Raw genomic sequence first — 23,524 nt, forward strand, 5'->3', positions numbered from 1 at the left:
TGAATAGGCACTCACCTAACATAACTGTTTGGTTTGCTTTCGTCGTAAAGCCCTTTTGAAATCGGATACTGTGGCTGGATTTACAACAAGTGTATCTTTAAAATGGTGTAAAATACATGTATGTTTGAGGAATTGTAATTATGGGATTTCTGTTGTTTTGAATTTGGCGCCCTGCAGTTTCACTGGCTGTTGAAGAGGTGGGACGCTACCGTCTCACGTACCCTAGAGAGGTTAAGTATGCTCTCTAATTCTCTCTTTCTCTCTTTCTTTCTTTCTCTCTCTCTCTCGGAGGACCTGGGCCCTAGGACCATGCCTCAGGACTACCTGGCATGATGACTCCTTGCTGTCCCCAGTCCACCTGGCCGTGCTGCTGCTCCAGTTTCAACTGTTCTGCCTGCGGCTATGGAACCCTGACTGTTCACCGGATGTGCTACCTGTCCCAGACCTGCTGTTTTCAACTCTCTAGAGACAGCAGGAGCGGTTGAGATACTCTCAATGATCGGCTATGAAAAGCCAACTGACATTTACTCCTGAGGTGCTGACTTGTTGCACCCTCCACAACTACTGTGATTATTATTATTTGACCATGCTGGTCATTTATGAACATTTGAACATCTTGGCCATGTTCTGTTATAATCTCCACCCGGCACAGCCAGAAGAGGACTGGCCACCCCTCATAGCCTGGTTCCTCTCAAGGTTTCTTCCTAGGTTTTGGCCTTTCTAGGGAGTTTTTCCTAGCCACCGTGCTTCTACACCTGCATTGCTTGCTGTTTGGGATTTTAGGCTGGGTTTCTGTACAGCACTTTGATATATCAGCTGATGTAAGAAGGGCTATATAAATACATTTGATTTGGAAGGCTACACGAAACGTTTGAGCCAAGTTAAACAATTTAAAGGCAATGCTACCAAACACTAATTGAGTGTATGTAAACTTCTGACCCACTGGGAATGTGATGAAAGAAATAAAAGCCAAAATAAATTATTCTCTCTACTATTATTCTGACATTTCACATTCTTAAAATAAAGTGGGGATCCTAACTGACCTAAGACAGGGAATTGTTACTAAAATTAAATGTCAGGAATTGTGAAAAACTGAGTTTAAATGTATTTAGCTAAGGTGTATGTAAACTTCTGACTTCAACTGTATCTTTAACTTAATTTACATGAACGCAACAAGTCTTGCACCTTTTAACTTGATTCATATGGGCATAAGTCATGTATCTTTAACTTGATTCACAAATTAGAATGGTTCATGTATCTTTACTTCAACACAGGAACATGACTCATGTTCTGATTGTGATTCATCGCTATTTACTTTATTCTGACAAGTACTGTATACAGACGGACACAGACATACAGCATGTACACATGGCTCATGTATCTTTCAGACAAATGTACTGACGAATGACACGAGAGGGACTTGGAGGAGTCACCTATGAGACACGGTTGACAGGCAGCAAAAGACAGACGGAGGGAGATACAGAGACTTCTCATACACAACTGAGAACTAGACAGGGAGAGAGAGAGAAAATGAGGGCGAGAGAGAGAGAGAGAGAGAGAGAGAGAGAGAGAGGTTGAAGTGTTTCAGCTGTTGATGGGGAGAGAGAGGTAGGCAAGGGGGAGAGAGAGAGAGAGGGGACGAGACAGACACAGAGATAATCAGCGATGACAGAGAAAGGCAGAGAGAGAGAGATAAGGAAAGACAAAGAGGCCGATATAGACAGAGACAGAAAGAGAGAGGGGGAGAAAGAGAAGAGAGAGAACGAGAGGCAGAGACACACTGAGGATAGAGAGAAGCAGATGGACAGAAAGAGGCAGGCAGAGAAATAGAGAGAATGAGAGAGAGAGCAAGAGAGAATGAGAGAAAGAGAGAGAGAGAGAGAGAGAGAGAGAGAGAGAGAGAGAGAGAGAGAGAGAGAGAGAGAGAGAGAGAGAGAGAGAGAGAGGGAAAAACAGCCAGCAGCAGTATGTGACACTGCTCTGCCACAGCTGAGCAGTTCTCCCCCCTGAGAGTTCTGAAGGAGCACCTCCACTCTCCTTACCTGATCCTGTCTGGCACCCTCTGCGTCTGGTTGCCATCTGTCTGGCAGTTGCCTGCGAAGTAGTGTGGCCCTCGGGCCCAGCCGTACTCCTTCCTCAAAGCCATGGCTCCGTGGGTCAGCACAGACACCCCTTTGGCGATCCTCCTGCGGGGCTCGTCCCTCCAGCCCTGCGGCCGCACTGCGAACAGGGCCTTGGGGAGGCCCTCCAGGCCAAGGCCGGACAGGGCTGGCCCCACGGCGAACCACATGTGGGAGTGTCCGGCCTGACCCGAGGCCCAGGCCGCCTTGAAGATCAGTGCGGCCTCCTCCTGGGAGCAGTAGAGGAGACGCACCTGGAAGGAGCGGGGGGGAGGAGAGGAAGAAGAGGGTAGGAGGGGGGGGGGCAGTTAAGTGGGAGTCTTGTTGGACCAAACTAGGTCAAATGATGTCAGTCACACTGTGGCAGTTTTGGGGGGGTTGCTGACCCTGTTCACTGCGCTCTTTGAAAACATTTAAATTCAGGCCATTTCCCACTCAGACTACAGAAGTGGACAGTTTTTGGGGGCGAAATTTCATATCGTTACATCATTTATTTTTCTCTTTGTCCATTCTCCTATTTCTTATTTACATATATATCAAAAAGACCATCAACAGCAGGGTTTCCATTACATGGAAGAAAAGACTGAATTCAATGTCCCAGGTTGAACTATTTGAAGTATTCCAGTTAATTTATTAACTATTCTGAAAAACTGGCAGAATATCTTAGCATATTTTCCAAGACAGGTGATTGGAGTGTCTTTCAGGTAATTGGATACCAAGACAATTCTGTACTAATTAGTGTCTAATTAATTCTTAGCAGGAATGAAATCCGGCATAGACTGCACAGCAGGGTCCCCGGGAACAAGGAAACACTGTCCTGCAGTACCGTTACACTGCGATGAAAGGACTGCAAAGACAGGACGACGGCATGAAATACAACAAAGGTCCCTACAGTCCTGTTGCTGGTATAGCGGGTTGAGTTACCATCTGCAGCACATCTATACAGTCTGATGGTCTATGGAGTTTTTAGTGCAGACCGGGAATGCGCAGGACTGGGGTGTATACACAAGTGCATGTTTACCCTTTCAGTGTGGGATCAAATCCAAGTCCCACAGCTATTCTCTCCCTGTCTCCCTTCTTCCCTCAACCCTGTGTCGTGGAAATTCTTACACAGGGACCCTCAAAGTCAATCTTAAACGAATCTTTCTTTATTTGTCAGTGCGCTGGAGAGGTTCCAACCAACTCAATGCACAATAGTACACAAATCAATCAGGAGCTCTGCCTGGGCTGTCCCTGCAGTTGTCTTATATACGGCTATACACAGAGAAATTATACTTGCATGATTTAGCATAATTAAATCATCATTACCGTTTTGTTTCATAACATGTGACAGACCAATACCTCACGATGCTTCCTCTCTCTAAGCGGAGACCTTGACACTGAGATATCTTTCGTTCGTTCTCAAAACAAGGTCTGGGCATACTGCCAAATTGCAGCTACTGCTAGTGAGGATTTGTACAGTCAGCCACTTGCATGAACACAGAAATTGGTTTATAGAACAGCACATGAATAGAACACAGAAATTGGTTTATAGAACAGCACATGAATAGAACACAGAAATTTGTTATAAGAAAAGCACAAATTCCATTACACCTGTCTAAATAAATAAACATGAAAATGACTAAATGATTAAGAAGAGGGAGTAAAAGGGTCCCCAGTGTAGACCCTGTGGCATAGTGGTAACAAGCCGAAAAACACCATCCCAACCGTGAAGCACGGGGGTGGCAGCATCATGTTGTGGGGGTGCTTTGCTGCAGGAGGGACTGGTGCACTTCACAAAATAGATGGCATCATGAGGCAGGACAATTATGTGGATATATTAAAGCAACATCTCAAGACATCAGTCAGGAAGTTAAAGCTTGGTCGCAAATGGGTCTTCCAAATGGACAATGACCCCAAGCATACTTCCAAAGTTGTGACAAAATTGCTTAAGGACAACAAAGTCAAGGTATTGGAGTGGCCATCACAAACCCGGACCTCAATCCTATAGAACATTTGTGGGCAGAACTGAAAAAGCTTGTGTGAGCAAGGAGATCTACAAAACTGACTCAGTTACACCAGCTCTGTCAGGAGGAATGGGCCAAAATTCATCCAACTTAGTGTGGGAAGCTTGTGGAAGGCTACCTGAAACGTTTGACCCAAGTTAAACAATTTAAAGGTATTGCTACCAAATACTAATTGAGTGTATGTAAACTTCTGACCCACTGGGAATGTGATGAAAGAAATAAAAGCTGAAATAAATGATTCTCTCTACTATTATTCTGACATTTCACATTCTTAAAATAAAGTGGTGATCCTAACTGACCTAAGACAGGGAATTGTTGATGGGATTACATGTCAGGATTTGTGAAAAACTGAGTTTAAATGTATTTGGCTAAGGTGTAAGTAATCTTCCGACTTCAAATTTACATGCCTACCCACCGGAGACCTGGGTTCAACCCACAACACCCTTTCTTCCTGTGTCTCCCCTCTCCATCAGTATCCTCCCTCTACTTCTGTACCATAGAAAAGTACAGCGAATTGAAAAAAGGTCATAGCCGTCTCACCTGCGCCTCGTTCTCCTTGAGCAGCCTGCGTGTGCGCGTCCCTCCTGGGTCGTCGGTGACGTTGAGCATGACCACTCCCTTCTTCTCCCAGCCGATGAAGGATCCGTCCGTCAGGCCCTCCACCATGGCCAGGAAGTCCTCGTAGCCGTGGTGACGCGTAGCCACCACGGAAAAGGAGGTCCAGTCGAACTCCTCCAGCACCTCGAAGATCACGTCCAGCTGCATGGCTGTGGAGCAGGTGAACTGGAGGTAGATGGAGCCGCTCTCCTGGGGGAGAAGGACAACAGTGGTGTACAGAAGGGGGAGAAAACGGTTTGTTAAAGAGTGAAATGGGTTTTCAGGACCTGGAGAGGGATAGAGAAAGAGGTGGCAGTGAACTGTCTCCTAGAGGGTTTTGTTCAGTAGGGAGACATTTTTTGAAGCGGAGTGAAATGGGGAGGTAGTATGTGAACATAGTTTATTTTCTGCTATTGCCTCCTGAAATATGTATTATTTTTTACATAAACAAAAGTATTTCGGGGGGGGGGGGGACATGTTACCAAGAAAAGATTGGGGGAAAATATTGTTATTTATCTTTTAAAGTGCTAAATTGTTCTCTGTAGTGGTCATTAGGACATAAATATTTTACATTTACATTATAGTCAATGGGTACTGTAGGTGAAAAACCTAGCTGCGGCATACAGGTGTCCACTACAGAGGACATTTCTTGATAACCTCTTAATTTAGCTCTTATTTCACGTGCAAAAAGTATTACACGGTCCTGACAACTCACTTAACTATTCCTGAGATATTCACTTACTAGAAGCAATTTGAATATCAAACTCACAAAAATTATAATTTATAATTACACACACTTCTTACAAAATTTCCATAAAATGTGCTAATTTTCACAGCAGCCATTTTTCTAAGAACCAGGAAGATAAAATTGTCAAGGTCACATCCCCATACATGTGATATCATTGAAAAGCCCAGAATGTCCTCTCAAATGGACAACAGGACTTAATACCGTGGCTTGTATGGCCTCAGAGATACGGACCAAGAACGGATGTCCACTAGAAAGGACAAAAATGAATTGCTGTGTCTCAGGAGGATAGAGGAGGAATCAAGGCCTCGCATTCACAATGAGTCTCAGAGTAGGAGTGCTGATATAGAATCAGTTTAGCCTTTTAGATCATAATGAGTAAGATACACGGACAGGAGAGACCTGATCCTAGATCAGCACTCCTACGTTGAGACGCTTTATGAATACAGTGGAGTCCAGTGTTGTGTTCAAGAGGGAGAAAACATTTTGAAACGAGGAGGTAGTATCTGAACGTGTCATACAAGAACACATTCTTCCTACTGAACATAGTCCATGTTAGGAGTAATGTAAAATAAGAATGACAATGTGAGCTTAATTCAATCCTACACGCACTGCAGTGGCTTAGTCTGATGGGGGCCTATTTAAACGTTGGTTAGAAAGATCCATTATTAAAGTTGTGGTGCATCAAGTTTCTTACCTATTCAGTGGCTTACATTCATGCCATAGCAATTTTACTCATGGTTAAATAGGCCTATAATGACCCAATGCCTATGGGTAGTATAAACACCCTTCTACTGCTGCTACCACCCAGGTAGACTCCTTTCAAAGCTTCCTGTTTTCAGAGTAACAACTACACGCGTAGGTAGTAGTCATTACCCAAAGACACCGCGCAAACATCGATATGGCCATTTTAATTGAATTCCAGTCTCAATAGCCTTCCTCCCTTTCTTGTTCTTTTCTCTTTGTCTGTCTTGTGTAGACATGTGACAGGGTCTACTGTGAAGTCATTCCAGTACAGTCCAACAGTATGTCCCAAATAGCAAACCTATTCCCTTTACAGTGCACTACTTTTGACCAGAGCCTTATGGGCCCTGCTTAAAAGTAGTGCACTATGTAGGGGATAGGGTGTCATTTGGAACACATTCAGTATGTCCCTGTGTTTTTTTTAACCAGATGTGGGTTGAATTATTATAATTTGTTATTCACCGTGCCACTATTTCCATTTTTATGAAAATGGTCAACTTATCTTTAACTCTGCATTGTTAGAAAAGGCCCCATAAGTAAGCATTTCACTGTTAGTCTACATCTAACACTGAATCCTTTTATTTGATTTGAAATCCTGTATTGTACTGTAGGCCATCATTTTAAATGAAAAAGACTAGCCTTCCTCTTCTCGTCTCCGTTCTTTCATCTTCACTGATCGGACCAGATTGGACAGGTAAAAGTGATATGAGGAAAGCCTACAATTGTCCCGGTTCTTTTAGATTAGATTAGGATAAGAACAGATGGAGGAATGGAAGATAGTGTACTGAAAGGTTTAAGTAGAGGATAAGGCTTCTAGACCCTTGTACATAAGACAGATAAAATAACAGAGCCAGAGATGGGCAAAGATATTTCAAAAATGTTTCTTGTTAGAAAATACAACATATCAAAGTCAAATACAAAAGTACTTTTGCCAAGTAGTGTATTTCATTCAAATACGTGCAAGTAGCCCCATTAACAACAACAACATTCTCAGTAACGATTACAGAAATGTTTTACTTGCTATGACTTTGATGTGGTTGTTTATATACCTTAGTTGAATGTACTGACTGCTGTAAGAAGCTCTGGACAAGAGCGTCTGCTAAACGACCAAAATGTACACTTGTAAAAATGAACACTTGCAACGCACATTGGGTATTATATTCTAATGAGCTCTACTCCCAAACAATTCGTATTTTAATTAAATATGGCCTTGTTTGTGGGCAGAGCTCATTAGAATAATACCCAGTGTGTTATGCTAGTGTTCATTTGTCCATTTTGGTCATTTATCAGACACTCTTATCACACCCGAGTGCCATCAGACTTCTGATTACCAACGCAGCAAATTTGGGGAGATGGGGAGGAACAAAATTGTGAACCGCTATAAAAAAAAATTGTACAGAAAAGTATTTTGTATTGTCCCAAACTCAATCCTGTGGACCCCAAGTAGTGCACATTTTGTTTTTTGCCCTAGCACGACACAGTTCATTCAAAGAAACAAATATTGATGGTTAGTTGATTACTGTGCAGTGCTAGGGTAAAAAAATAATATATGCACTACTCTAAAGTATCTTGTTACAGAATACATTGGATTGTACTTCAGGACAGTTACTCAAAAGTAATTTAAATATGTATTTCAAATACATGTAACAGAAATAAAGCCCATCTCTGAACAGGGGGATACAATTTAGAAGGAACTATGTACTTAGCATATGTAAATGACCCTCGTTGAACTCACTCACTATATACATTTTTCAGAGAGCTACAGTGCATTCGGAAAGTATTCAGACCCCTTGACGTTTTGCACATTTTGTTACATTACAGCCTTATTCTAAAAATTGATTAAATTGCTTTTTTCCCCCTCATCAATCTACACACAATACCCCATAATGACAAAGCAAAAAATGTTTTTCTGACATTTTTGCAAATGTATTAAAAATGATCAACTTTAATATCACATTTACATAAGTATTCAAACCATTTACTCAGTACTTTGTTGAAGCACCTTTGGTAGCAATTACAGCCTCGAGTCTTCTTGGGTATGACACTACAAGCTTGGCACACCTGTATTTGGGTAGTTTCTCCCATTCTTCTCTGCAGATCCTCTCAAGCTCTATCAGGTTGAATGGGGAGCATCTCTGCACAGCTATTTTCAGGTCTCTCCGGAGAGGGGCTCTGGCTGTGCCACTCAAGGACATTCAGAGACTTGTCCCGAAGCCACTCCTGCGTTGTCTTTCTTGGCTGTGTGCTTAGAGTCGTTGTCCTGTTGGAAGTCTGGACCCCAGTCTGAGGTCCTGTGCGCTCTGAAGCAGGTTTTCATCAAGAATATCTCTGTACTTTGTTCCTTTCCTCTTTCCCTCGTTCCTGACTAGTCTCCCCGTCCCTGACGCTGAAAAACATAACCACAGCATGATGCTGCCACCACCATGCTTCAACGTAGGGATGGCGCCAGGTCACCTCCAGACGTGACGCTTTGCATTCAGGCCAAAGAGATCAATCTTGGTTTCATCAGACCAGAGAATCTTGTTTTTCATGGTCTGAGAGTCCTTTAGGTGCCTTTCGGCAAATTCCAAGCAGGCTGTCATGTGCCTTTTACTAAAGAGTCTGGCCACTCTATCATAAAGGTCTGATTGGTGCAGTGCTGCAGAGATGGTTATTCTTCTGGAAGGTTCTCCCATCTCCACAGAGGAACTCTGGAGCTCTGTCAGAGTGACCATCAGGTTCTTGGTCACATCCCTGACCAAGGCCCTTCTCCCCCGATTGCTCAGTTTGGCCGGGCGGCCAGCTCTAGGAAGAGTCTTGGTGGTTCCAAACTTCTTCCATTTAATAATGATGGAGGCCACTGTGTTCTTCGGGACCTTCAATGCTGCAGACATTTTTTTGGTACCCTTCCCCAGATCTGTGCCTCGACACAATCCTGTCTCTGACCTCTACGGACAATTACTTCGACATTATAGCTTGGTTTTTGCTCTGACATGCGCTGTCAACTGTGGGATCTTATAGAGACAATCAAGTTGCAGAAACATTTTAAGGATGATCAATGGAAACAGGATGCACCTGAGCTCAATTTCGAGTCTCATTGCAAAGGGTCTGAATACTTATGTAAAGAAGCTATTTCTGTTGTAGTTTTTTATATAAATTAGCAAAAATGTCTAAAAACTTGTTTTCGCTTTGTAATTATGGGGTATTGTGTATAGATTGATGGGAAACCTTTTTTTTTAATCCGTTTTAGAATAAGGCTGTAACGTAACAAAGTGTGGAAAAAGTCAAGGGGTCTGAATGCTTTCCGAATGCACTGTGCACAATTAACAAAGCCAAGTGAGACTTGAACGGAGCCTCTAATTGTAGAAAGGTTCACAGTTGGATATGTGTACAAAAATAGGTTAAGCATCAAATTATACATTTGGGTTAGAGAAGAAAGACTGATTAAAGGTGCTAGGCAAAGGTCTGGGTTGCCTTTAAGTGTTGGGTGCCCTTATCCTAAATGGGACTGCGTGGCGAATAAGCACATAAGTACACTTAGACAGGATATGCCATTGAGAGAGTCTCTAAAGGTAATGTTGTGCAACCACTCGCTCTGTTGTCTGTTTCATCAGCGGCTGATTTTGACCTTTGGAGACCAAGTGTTGAACCTTCCCAGCAATCAGTGACATTAATTGTTCAATTATAGTAAGTACGAGGCAGACACAAAAAGCAGCAGGACTGTGGCCCTCGAGAACTGAAGTAGTGTGCTCCTAATCAGACCACACTGTATACAGCGGGCAAACATTGTTGCAAAGATCAAATCAAATCAAATTGTAGTTATTACATGCGCCGAATACAACAGGTGTAGACCGTGAAATGCTTACTTACAAGCCCTTAACCAACAGTGCAGTTCAATACTAATTGTATAAGGAGGACGTTCTGTGAACATCTTTTGAGCAACCAGAGAGCAACCAAAATACAACGTCTTTCCCCATGACGTCTTGAAAAAGACATCTTTACCTGGTTGTAACAGAGACCAGTTGGTTGCAATCTGGTTTTATGACGTCTTCTCAACCAGAAACCCAGTTTACAAGCAGAAAATGAAGGCATCGTGTGCCAAATTAGTAAGGCTTCAAACACACAGTAATTTAGGACTTATTGTGGAAAATTCAATAATTCTGCCACGACAGAATGGTTGATTACTTGAAGTCCATTAACAAGGGAAAGGTCACAGCCAGGTAGTTACCTGTGGCTCCCTGCCCAGGCCGGCCCCTCCTCCCACGGCCACAACGGGCACTCCGGTCTGGGCCGAGACAAACTCCATCATGGGGGCCAGGGGAGCCTGGTTGTGTGGCGGGGGCCTCTCCTCCTCGAACACCAGGCCCTGGAGCGGCGTGGTGGCCAGCAGCTCACACAGCTGCAGAAGAAGGCTCGCCGGGCTGCTCTCGTTCACCGTCAGGTAGATCACGTTGGCCGGGCCATACTGCGTCATCACGCTGTCGCCCACCAGAGCCGCCGATGCAGACGCCAGCGGCGCGGACGCCGACACCGTAGCCAATGACGATGAGGCCCCCCTTCCCTGAGGCCCCCCCGGCCCGCCCGTTGCGCCCGTTCCCCCAGCAGCAGCCGTCTCCGGGAGCAGGGAGGAGCCCGAGTGGACCACAGCGATGTTGACTACGCCCAAGTCCCTCTCTCTCTCCCGGGGGCGGAGCAGGAGGGGAGGGGAGGAGCGGGCGGGCCCCGTGCAGGCCAGCACGGCCAACAGGAGGGAGAGGGCAGGCTTGGCCGCCATGGGGGAGGGAGGAGGGGGGGCGCAGTTTGGTGGGCGGAGTGGTGGCGGCGGTTCACAGGCGAAGAGGGACCTGAAGTGGAGAGGGGAGAAGAAAGGATAAGTTAGTGAGGAGAGGAGCAATGATACGCATAGAAGTAAGTAGGAACTGCAGTGGCGAGGGATACTATTGAAAAACTATCAAGTGGAAGAGAGAGGGGGGGTTAGGCGTAATGGGAAAAGGGGCGCTTTCCACTGTGCCTCATCTACAAAGAGCAGGTTTCAACAGGGAAGGGGGGGAGAGAGAGAGAGAGAAAGAGAGAGAGAGAGAGAGAGAGCGAAAGAGAGAGAGAGTCGCAGTGGGGCAGAGAGATTGCGCTAGACGGGGGGGGTGGATGAAATGTGAAGGGGAGGCCTGCATCACCCACCATACGATCGATCAACATCAATTAAGGTCAGTGTAAGCGTAAAGCCAAGTACAGTGAACCACAGAGGAACATAAGCTCACTGCTTAGGGACTAGAGTAGGAGTGCTCACCCCTTGAACTCAACCCTCCCCCCTACGGGACATCAGAATTCATTACCCCAGGAGCTGATTCATGGTTCGGTCCCACCCCATTGGAGAGCTTTAAAGCTAAGCTATAGGTATTTGCAGCCATAAACCACCAACAGGTACTGTATATCTAAACGGACCGTGCTAAATTACAATACAAATACAACTGTGGCGGAAGGAAGAATTAAGTCGAGGTAGGTGTGTGTATGCACATTTTTTTTAAACAATTGTGGTTGAGGTGGGGTAATGCTCCGTGCAGTCGAATCAGGCTATGGGACTGTACGCGAAACGTAAGGAGATGTAAAGCAATGAATCATTTTGAAGTCGCTTAGCGTGCCAACCCCCCCACCCCCGCCAATCCCCCTTTCTTCTCACCCCCCCTTTCCATTCACTCTCTTTAATTAACCCTCCCTATCCCCTTGGGGCACACGCAAATACACACAGTCGAAAACACACTCTCTCCAGATCACTGACGCGCAGAGCAACGTGCATACACAATCAGCATCTGGCCATCCGTCTCCCAGAGCCTGTTATTTCTCCTAGCGTCCGTGGCTGATGTCATTGCTTTGAACCAGAAGACTTGCTGACGTAATGTTCTCCTCACACCCCCAAACCAACAGCTTCTTCCTGCCTTGTTTTCTCTCTCTCTCTCTCTCTCTATCTAATTCCATTTTCTCAACCCTCCTTTTGATGCCGAGTCATCATCTGAGGAAGAAATGCATAAAAAGAGGGGGATCACAATGAAGTGATCAGTTTGGGGGAAAAGGGGGGGGACAAACAAAAATAAACCGTAGCAGTCGTGGAATAGAGAGAGCAAATATAGGAGTGATATAAGAGCCAGATATAGGATATAGGAGCCAGATAGCCACAGTGGCTGGAAAGTGAAATAGAAGGCAATAAGGTAGGGCTAGAGGATATACTGTATCTAGGGGACGGTAGTAGAGGGAGGGTAGAAAGAGAAATATTTAACACTACCCTCAATATACCATTCAGACAGAGCCAGACCTCAGCCCGAATGAGTGAAAAATGGCTCACCCGAACCCGGCCTGTTGCATAATTAAGTTGGATATTACTACTGCCTACCCCAGTTAAGCCTATGGGCAGAACCTGCCATGAAACCTAATGGCCTCACCCTTTTTCACAGGGAGAAAGACTCTTGAATATGTTTCCCCAATACAGCCCAAAGGGCAAGTGGCTGAGTCCAGTACAGACCGTATGAAACCAGTACAGACCATATGAAACCAGTACAGACCATATGAAACCAGTACAGACCATATGAAACCAGTACAGACCGTATGAAACCAGTACAGACCATATGAAACCAGTACAGACCTTATGAAACCAGTACAGACCATATGAAACCAGTACTGATCATATGAAACCAGTACAGACCATATGAAACCAGTACAGACCATATGAAACCAGTACAGACCTTATGAAACCAGTACAGACCATATGAAACCAGTACAAACCATATGAAACCAGTACAAACCATATGAAACCAGTACAGACCATATGAAACCAGTACTGATCATATGAAACCAGTACAGACCATATGAAACCAGTACAGACCATATGAAACCAGTACAGACCATATGAAACCAGTACAGACCATATGAAACCAGTACAGACCTTATGAAACCAGTACAGACCATATGAAACCAGTACAAACCATATGAAACCAGTACAAACCATATGAAACCAGTACAGACCATATGAAACCAGTACAGACCATATGAAACCAGTACAGACCATATGAAACCAGTACAGACCATATGAAACCAGTACAGACCATATGAAAACAGTACAAACCACACAGGTGCCGTACTCAGTCCATAGGGATTCATCTAGTTCAAACCGTATGAAACCAGTACACACCAGTACAGACACAGGTTCTGCACTCAGTTCGAAGGGGATATGGCTAAATCCAGTACAAACCGCACTACAAACCATACATACGGGTTCCGGACCAATCATTCCAGGCTAGCATTCCATCCGTTGGCCCTAACACCAGTCAGCTTGTTGTCACTCCCCAGAGCTCTAATACACAGGAGTTTTATGGTCTTCCACTGGCATGGAGTGCATTGTTTGTTGCCTATGTTAAATGGGCCCTGCGGTATCATGGCTGTAGAGTGGTATAGGGGTTAGGGAAATAGCGTTGGGAGAGAATATGATTAGAATACAGGTCAGAGTTGCTGTACGCTGTGGCTCCCCAGAGATTGCTGTCAAACACACGGCTGTATGAATGGATAATGAATATCCTGGCCTGCATGAGCAGTTTCAGCTGTAAGTACTGGACGGAACTCTGTAGCCACGTTATCTATCCAGGCATTAGCATAGAGGGTTTACATCCTTGAACTCCACCCCATATCTATTTGTCTTGGTTGTCAACGGCTTACAGGCCTAATGGGTTTTACATGAATGGATGTCCTCATATTTCCCCTCCAAAAGCTCCCGCATCTTGCGTCGACGGTCGTATTGCATGTTCAGCTCCAACATGAATCTTCTGTGGTGATCATATAGCACGGTCAGCTAAAAAAACGCTCTCCGGGAAAACAAGATAACCGGTAGCCATTAGTAACTGCACTGCTCATGAAGGAAACGGACGGGCGGAGCCCACAGACAGCGTGATTGTGTCCATTCTCTCTTTCTGGCCATCTCAGGGTTGCCAGACTTTCTGCTCTTGTCCAGAGCAGCACAAGGCTTATGAGGAACTGTCTGTCCCTGTCTTACTCCAAACAGCATCCGCTGGCACTGCGGCGCACCGTTAGCACCATTAACACCATTAGCACCATTAACACCATTAACACCATTAGCACCATTAACACCATTAACACCATTAGCACCATTAACACCATTAGCACCATTAACACCATTAACACCATTAACACCATTAGCACCATTAACACCATTAACACCATTAACACCATTAGCACCATTAACACCATTAACACCATTAGCACCATTAACACCATTAGCACCATTAGCAGGAGTGCGATGGACAGTCAGGTGTGGACAAAACATCTCATGACCTATAAGTCAGGACCCTCCCTAATAAGCTTAAAGATGACTTGACCAGCCCCCTGACACACAGAAGGACATTCACACACACACACACACACACACACACACACACACACACACACACACACACACACACACACACACACACACACACACACACACACACACACAAACGCTCTCGCACGCAAACACACACACATACACACACACACACAATCTTATACACACTCACATAGAGTAAGATTCAATTCAATTTTGTCAAAGCAAACTGCTTTTCATGGCACTCCGTGACTCCATGTCTGACAGAAATGGAATTTCACGTGGTTAAAGATGTCTTCCTCCTGCTACAGCATCTACTGTAGGTACAGCTCAATGCATTTGTAATATATACATTGTCAGACAGACTGGCAGTTACTATATTTATCTTATTCTATTTATATATAACAAAACAAAAAAAATATTTAAAAATCCCCTCGAGGTGATCTGTCTTGTTTCCAAGGAAGTCCCAGGAGAACAACGGAACAGAAACAGGGCTCCCTGAGCTTTAAACATGTAAACATACCTCTTTTTGTCGAACAAAAAATATACTCCAATTCCCTCACACTGAGCACAGCAGTTAGTTATGCAACACTACTTTAAGTAGTTAAGATAAATGGTCTAAAGGGTTTGCCTGGATGAAATACAAATCATTACATTACGCACTAGTATTTCCCATTACATTTTGCACCAAATAAGGACACACAAGAAGCAATATTCATCATTTCCTACTGATTTTGTGGCTGTAAATAAAGAACATCGCATTCCAATTTATTGGGGATGTGGTGCATTACCTCACGCGTCGTCTTTGCATGAAAGTAATTTGGCGGTGGAAATTGTACTGGGAACAAACATTGCCCCATAGCACTCTGCATACAAAGGAGCAATATTATTTCTATCAATAATTGCTACTCCAAAAGTACATATCACATTACATTTGCTGAGGGTCATTGGTGACATTCTTCATTCCCCATATGCTGCGGCTATGGATGATGGGAGGGGAAGGAATCAATGAATGCTGGCCTGCTCGGAGGAAGCACAGAGGTATTTAACAGCGTCTGTTCCCTCTGCAAAGAAGTAATCAACAGGCTAACCGGTGACCTTGCTAACAATGTTTTTAATAAACATGACCTTCATTAGATTTAAAGAGAAGCTGGTGAAGGGAGTTATGGGTAGAGGGGCAGAGGATGATCAGATATTTTTTTCTTCAGGAAATGACAGGGGAAGAAGGAAAGGTAAAATCAGGCAAGTGAGAGAGCAAGAGGGGTGGGAGGGGAAGTGGATAAGACGAAGGAGAGACATGAGGACAGACCAAGGACGGTGGGTGGGGGGGATGTGTGCCCAGTGGGTTATAGGATGCTGAGGGTGTCTCTTGCTCCCTCGACACCCCCCCCCCTTGGTATCTTCATTCTGCCTCTATCTTTCTCTCTCTCTCTCTTCTCTCTCTACCATTCCATCTATCTCACACTCCCTCTCTATCTATCCCTGGCCTGTCCCTCTCTCCCTCTCCCACATCCTATCTATCACACTCCCTCGTTTGTTTCTCCTTCTTTCCTCTCCTGCCTCTCTTCCCTCTATCCTACTCCCTCTCCCTCCCTTGTGGCTCCCTCAGTCTCTCACACGCTTCTAAGGGTTTCATGTCTCCAGAGTCCCATTTGGCCAGGCCTAATGAGTTGGTATTTAGCTGGCTCACGATCCTCAACTTTGACCCCAGGGGAGCTGGCGGATTACAGGTCTCCGCCGGTGGGTGTCTCGGTTGTCACGCCACAATAAAGAATCGGCAAAGGTGCCTATCTACACGCCCCATGCAGTGCCACCAAAGATGAACGACCTGTTGGGCACAACGTAAACCCCCAAAGACTGGCCTTATTGTTACACAAAGCTTTATGACCAGCTTTATTAAATCCATGTGTCTGACAGTAGATCCATCTATTTGAGGTATAATTATGTAAAATGCCTTGGCTGTAGTTTTGTGGTTTGGTGCTAAGGTGGAATTAAAGTTGCTGAAGGTAAAGAGAGACAAAGAAATTGGCAGGGTCTGTACACAAACAGACCTATCGCAGGGAAAGTACACCTGGGAAGAACGGAAGAAAATAGAGAAGAAAAAAACGAATCTATACCAGTGACAACACACACACATAACTCTTTATTTCAGTCTCTATAAATTGTCTTCCTCTTATGCCTCATTCAGCTCTCTCGCTCTCTCGGTTTCTCTCTCTCTCTCTCTCTCTCTCTCTTTCTCTATTCCTAGACATGTTCTGAACATACTGTACTGGGGTTTGAGCCAAAAACCTGCCTCTGTGAAAAAGGTCCACAGACTTATTCATCGGCTCTGTCAGACAACCAGCTGCCAATCAAGCGACCGACCAATAAACCTGCCTGTCAGTAGAACTGACTAAGAAAAAAAAAAAAAAAAGAAGAAAAAAAAACCCCACAGCTGATCTGAGATGTGTAATCATTTGTGTTGGTCGGTGTCGTAGAGTAGCTGACCGAAGCTCAATTGCTCTCCTAAGAGGAAGCGAAATGAAGACAGACGTTTCCAGTCGCACTGGTACAAGAGGCTGTGGCCTAGCAGGTCGAAGCAGTGACTTCATCAAGCCAAAGTGTGCAAATGAAATGTCAATTTACATTTGGACGAAGGGGATTTACGATCAATGCCGTGAGCCGAATGTTAGCTCTCTACGATAAGGGAGACGCAATTTACGACCCGATTAAAACGAAATGTTAACAGAAAGCAAACCAATCTGTTCCACAGTGTTCTCAACAACCGTTATAGCTAGTATTATTTAGACAGTATCAGCCCCACCATCGTCAAGCATAGAGACTCTCCATACCAAACTGTTTGCCCAAGCTTAAAAAAAAATCTTGAACAATCAAGGTTGGGGTCCCCTGAATGCATTTGATCAAGATGACCCCCCCCCCCAAAAAAAAATGTAACCTGAAGACTTTGGAAAGAGTGCTCAGCTCACAGTAGAGAACAAGTATTAATTCACGGGCATTGTGTGGTTCCTTGTCGTGGGACGTTATCAGGTTTTGTGCTTTAGAAGTAGAGTAGAGATTGCGACACCTACACTATAGCCATGATATACCACAGGCCTATTTGCAATGGATAGATACTGGCTGGCTGCACTGTAAATATGCAAACAGTGATACCAGAGGCTCCATTAAACACCAGTTCTCTGAGTCACCGAGGCAAGAAGCTTGAGTTGGCTATCATTGAAAAGTCTTACTAGCTTACACACTGCCGATAAAAACAGAAAAGGAGCATTAATGAATTTTGAAAGTTAATTTGAACATTAGATATATCGGCTCCCAGATAGGCTTGTGTTAAATGAGACGGCGCCTTCTTTGGTCAATGGGATCTGATACTGAGAAGGATAGCCTTTAGGCCTACATTTAGCCTAGCCTACTGTAGGCTAACTGACTAGGCTACGTAGCCAAACAGCGACGATAGAGCATTTGGAATGAAGATGTGGTTCAGAAGTTTCGGAGTGGCCTTCAAACAGGGTCTGGGTGAGTCGAAGGTGAGGTTCCGATCATATTATTCTGTCAAGTACGTTCAGGCGGTCGTCATTGGATGCGACCTTAAGGCAGACCCCCACCTCCAGCTCACTACTTTGACGTTAAGTCGGATCGAAAGCTTAATCCAATTTTTTTGGTCAGTCAGGAAAGCTGAGAAAGTCTCATGGTGGGTCCCCTGGGTGTAGCCAAACCAACCAACAATTTCATCACCATCACCATCAAGCCACTTGGCTTGTCGCTAAAGAAGGTGAAGCTAAAATGGCCTCCTTACCTCCGCTAAGCAGAACAGGTGATTTCAGTCCAAGGCCCCCACTAACATAGCTGACAATGTCATGCAGCCAACAACCCTTCATTCATACACAAGTGACTCAATGAAACACCTCAGACTGAGTGCAATTCTCAGGGATGAAGAATCACTTTTGTAAAGGTGTACTCGATATGAAAGGACATCCTGCTTTCTGTTCTTTGTCTGTGGTAGGGTTTGTGTTCATTAGGCACCAAATGGTAGAAAACAGGCTGAAACAGGAACGAACTACCTGGACTAATTTTCTGTTGCTCGAAACATTTTCAATCGTGTGCCCTAATGAACACAACCCGCCCCTGCCTGGAAGTTGGAAGCACAGAACTGAATCCTCAGGTGACACTACAGGTGCAGCCCTACTTCTCTTCCTCCTCTGTCTCCTACTCGGTGGACCTGAACTTCTGAGTGTCACATTACTCTGGTGATTTACTGTGACAAGTCCCAACAAGTCGAGAGTTACTCAGAGCTGAAACAACTGTCTGAGAGAAGCCTCCCCTGAGTGACTTGGGTCTGCCATTGTCAGATTTGGTTCTCTACATAAAAGGGTTCCTCTGGGATAACTCATTCAGAGGCCATGATATCAGCTGATGACAAATGGTAAGATGTGTTTCAACTTCCTTCCCGGATTAAATGGATGAAATGGAGCATTTTGGATTAGCACTAGTTCCACAATCGGTTTCACAGAGAAAAAAAAACTCAATTAGATTGTGTGGACTGTTGCATATTGTGTGTGTGAAAATTGATGACACGTGAAACTAGGTCCATTATAGTCCAATAGCAAATCCCACCCGCTTTCATGCACACATGTCCAGTCCAGAATAACTAACAAAAGAAAACATGTCGGGCACAGTGTCATCAACTGAACACAGAGTTTTCAGGCTACAGTCAAAATTCCATGCTGTCAAGCACTTGAGAACCCCAAACATGAAAGTGTCCCTTCAAGGCTATCTATCTCATAATGATCAATGAAAAGCCCTGTTTCAACTTGCTCTAGGATAGAAATAAAAGGCTTACAATATTAGTTTTCACAAGAATCAGAGTGTGCCCATGGACCGTTTAAGGATGCAAATGTTATTTAAACATGCCACTAGCCTACAGATCAAGTCTTTACTCAACATACACCAGTGGCGGTCAGTGTCGTTTATGATGAGGGGGGACCATTTTCTTTTTCCTGAGCATGGCCTTATTTCTATTCCAGCATATTGGATGACTCTCATTCACATTCCATTCACCCGGTTCAACGTAACATCGATGGGTTTAGGCTACTACATGATACTCCAATTTTCCCTATACCCATCATGAGGTTGCTACAACCTAACCTATGAATGAACGTTTTACAATGTTGTTGCACAGGTCGAGAGAAATTAGAGTAATCAGACAGTGACACACATTCAACACCACCTTGCACGCTCTTGCCTGCATCTAGTTCATCTAGGTTATAATCGTTACTCCAACAGTTGCAAACGAGAGTTTCTATTGGACAAATTCAGGTATGTTTATCCCCGGTTCATTTTGTTTGCTTCCGTTTAAGAAATGTTTTTTCAACAGAATCGGCGGAATTATTAGCCACATAGCCTATAGGGTGTGTTCACTCTGGGGTGCCAAAGTGAACTCAGAGTTCGCTGTGGGCGTTTGTATATTCAGAGCGTTTAGCTCTCGGGGCGTTCAGAGCGCGCACTGGACGCTCTGGCCGAGGAGTAGGGTTGATCCGAGCATTCTGACCTCACAACGTCAGTGAAGAACTTAAGCTAACTGGCTAAAGTTGGCTAGCTTGCTAGCTACTTCCAGACACAAATGAGAGAACACCTGACTCTGACCATGTTACTCGCCCTAGCAGAGCTGGTTAGGCTGTTTTCCTGTTATCTAGAGTGTTGGTGAGTGTAACTGAACTGCTGGCAAAAATGTAATTACGTTATTTTGCCGACATTTACTGGCACCGGTCATATTCAACGGGTGTTGCGCGTTCGTAAACGAATCCGTTTTTCTGCGCTCTGGCACTCAGACTAGAGTGCTCTGAAATCAGAGTAGATAGCCAGAGTGAACGAACCCATAAACCACATGATCCCTTTGCTCGTTGTATGTATAACTCCTTCTTACATCTACGTTCTCTCCTCCTCTGACCTTTACCCTTTGCTTGTGGACTTCAGTGCACAATACAACAGCTGTCTATTATCAGGGGAAAAAACCTTTCCAAGCCAAACTTTCCTACCATAACCGCTACACATAGTCTACATCGTTTTCACTATATTAAGATCATAGTCAACATAGCTACTAGAACTAACGCATTAGTTAACCCGCTACAATCATGCAGTGCAGTTTATAGCAAGCAGTTAGTTACACCGGTGGGCTCCGGTGGCAATAAATTAATAAAACCAAATGCTTACCTTGACTTGGAAGAGTTCCCGTGTTGAATGTCCATAGCCAGCTAGCTGACATAGCATCCCTCTCTGAACCGGGTGTTTGAGTAGGCCAAACTACTTAGCTACATTTACTAGCTAAGTAAGTGAAAGTTTAAAAAAAAAAGTATATATATATACAGTGCATTCGGAAAGTATTCAGACCCATTGACTTTTACCACATTTTGTTACGTCACAGCCTTATTCTAAAATGTATTAAATACATTTTTTACTCATCAATCTACACACAATACCCCATAATGACAAAGCAAAAACAGGGGTTTAGAAATTTTTGCAAATGTATTAAAATACATAACAGAAATACCGTATTTACATAAGTATTCAAACACTTTGCAATGAGACTCGAAATTGAGCTCAGGTGCATCCTGTTTCCATTGATCATCCTTGAGATGTGGTAAATTCAATTGATTGGACATGATTTGGAAAGGCACACACCTGTCTATATAAGGTCCCACAGTTGACAGTGCATGTCAGAGCAAAAAACAAGCCATGAGGTCGAAGGAATTGTCCATAGAGCTCCGAGAAAGGATTGTGTCGAGGCACAGATCTGGGGAAGGGTAACAAAACATTGCTGCAGGTCCCCAAGAACACAGTGGCCTCCATCAATATCAAAAAGAAGAAGCTTGGACATAGAGCTGGCCAGCCATCCCAAACTGAGCAATCGGTGGAGAAGGGCCTTGGTCAGGGAGGTGACCAAGAACCTGATGGTCACTCTGACAGAGCTCCAGAGTTCCTCTGTGTAGATGGGAGAACCTTCCAGAAGGACAACCATCTCTGCGGCACTCCACCAATCAGGCCTTTATGGTAAAGTGGCCAGACAAAAGCCACTCCTCAGTAAAAGGCACATGACAGCCCGCTTGGAGTTTGCCAAAAGGCACCTAAAGGACTCTCAAACCATGAGAAACAAGATTCTCTGGTCTGATGAAACCAAGATTTATCTCTTTTGCCTGAATGCCAAGTGTCACGTCTGGAGGAAATCTGGCACCATCCCTACGGTGAAGCATGGTGGTGGCAGCATCATGCTGTGAGAATGTTTTTCAGTGGCAGGGACTGGGAGACTAGTCAGGATCGAGGGAATGATGAACGGAGCAAAGTACTGAGAGATCCTTGATGAAAACCTGCTCCAGAGCGCTCAGGACCTCAGACTTGGGTGAAGGTTCACCTTCCAACAGGACAACAACCTTAAGCACACAGCCAAGTCTCTGTATGTCCTTTAGTGGCCCAGCCAGAGCCCGTACTTGAACCCGATCTAACACCTCTGGAGAGACTTGAAAATAGCTGTGCAGCGACGCTCCCCATCCAACCTGACAGAGGTTGAGAGGATCTGCAGAGAAGAATGGGAGAAGCTCCCCAAATACAGGTGTGCCAAGCTTGTAGCGTCATACCCAAGAAGACTCAAGGCTGTAATTGCTGCCAAAGGAACTTTAAAAAAGTACTGAGTAAAGGGTCTGAATACTTATGTAAATGTGATATTTCAGTTTTGTACATTAATGAGGGGGGGGAAACTATTTAATCAATGTTAGAACAAGGCTGTAAAATAATAAAATGTGTAAAAGGTGAAAGGGTCTGAATACTTTCCAAATGCACTGTAATACGGAATATAGCTAGCTAGCTCACTCTCTCTCTTGCTTCTCCTTCATTTTGAAATAAAACTATTGTCTTTCTCTCTCTTTGAGTCAACTACTCACCACATGTTATGCCCTGCAGTGCTAGCTAGCTGTAGCTTATGCTTTCAGTACTAGATTAATTCTCTAAACCTTTGATTGGGTGGACAACATGTCAGTTCATGCTGCAAGAGCTCTGATAGGCTGGAGGACGTCCTCCGGAAGCTGTCATAATTACTGTGTAAGTCTATGTAATTGGGTGAGACCCATGAGCCTCCTAGGTTTTGTATTGAGGTCAATGTACCCAGAGGAGGACGGAAGCTAGCTGTCCTTCGGCTACACCAAGGTGCTACCCCACAGAGTGCTGCTGAGGCTACTGTAGACCTTTATTGCAAAACAGTGCATTTTAATAAATTATTTGGTGATGTGAATATATTTTGTATAGTTTTATCTAAAAAGGATAACTTTTTAATGTTTCACTATATTTATTTTTATGAAATTCATTGAGGAGAATGGTCCTCCACTTCCTCCTCTGAGGAGCCTCCACTGAAATACACACAACATCAGTGCATGTAGGATAGTTCGCCTAAAGAATTCTGATAAGATCAGAGCAAATTAACTTGTGCACAGCTCAGAATTGCAATTCAAAGAGCTGTCTCCCAATGAATATAGTGGGGTGAAGACCTGACAGATGGGTATTGGGTACATACAGAAAGCTCTTGGATTGATTCAACATCTGAAAGCTGTCTTGGGCAAATAGCAGGAGATGTGGCAGGGAAAAGGCTACAAAGTGTTCTCCCTGGACAAGAAAACAATAGAAAGGACAAACGCACACATGCGCATAAACCGACTTCAAATGAAGGCAATGTGGTCGACATGGCATATTAATGAGGAATGGTAATGTACCCAGATACACATGCGGATTTTGGTGAGGTAAGAAAGGTCCACATTTCTTTCATCACTAATGTAAGTTATGTGTGGTGACTCAGAGCGCGTGTGTGTGTGTGTGAATAAAAGCCCGTGCCAGTGTGTGTGTGTACAGTAGGCTATGCATGTGCAATGTGAGTCTGGAAATAGTCAGAGCTCTTGGAGTGTGCACGCGCATCAATGACAGAGGGGTCAAAGTC

The 23,524-nt window shown here is 44.3% G+C and overlaps 1 protein-coding gene across 1 annotated transcript in view; it reads right to left on the reverse strand.

Moving 5' to 3' along the window:
- Window positions 1–23,524, reverse strand: part of LOC129831287 (glutamate receptor ionotropic, NMDA 2D-like) — a 58,995-nt gene that overhangs the window by 34,861 nt on the left and 610 nt on the right. Inside the window, exons 2-4 of the mRNA XM_055894543.1 lie at window positions 10,420–11,035; window positions 4,667–4,933; window positions 2,043–2,374 (exon numbers count right to left, since the gene is read on the reverse strand). Of these exons, the coding sequence (XP_055750518.1) occupies window positions 2,043–2,374; window positions 4,667–4,933; window positions 10,420–11,035 (1,215 nt within the window). The remainder of the gene's footprint in view (window positions 1–2,042; window positions 2,375–4,666; window positions 4,934–10,419; window positions 11,036–23,524) is intronic.

Source organism: Salvelinus fontinalis, chromosome 32, assembly GCF_029448725.1.
Source record: "Salvelinus fontinalis isolate EN_2023a chromosome 32, ASM2944872v1, whole genome shotgun sequence".
Taxonomy (NCBI): domain Eukaryota; kingdom Metazoa; phylum Chordata; class Actinopteri; order Salmoniformes; family Salmonidae; genus Salvelinus; species Salvelinus fontinalis.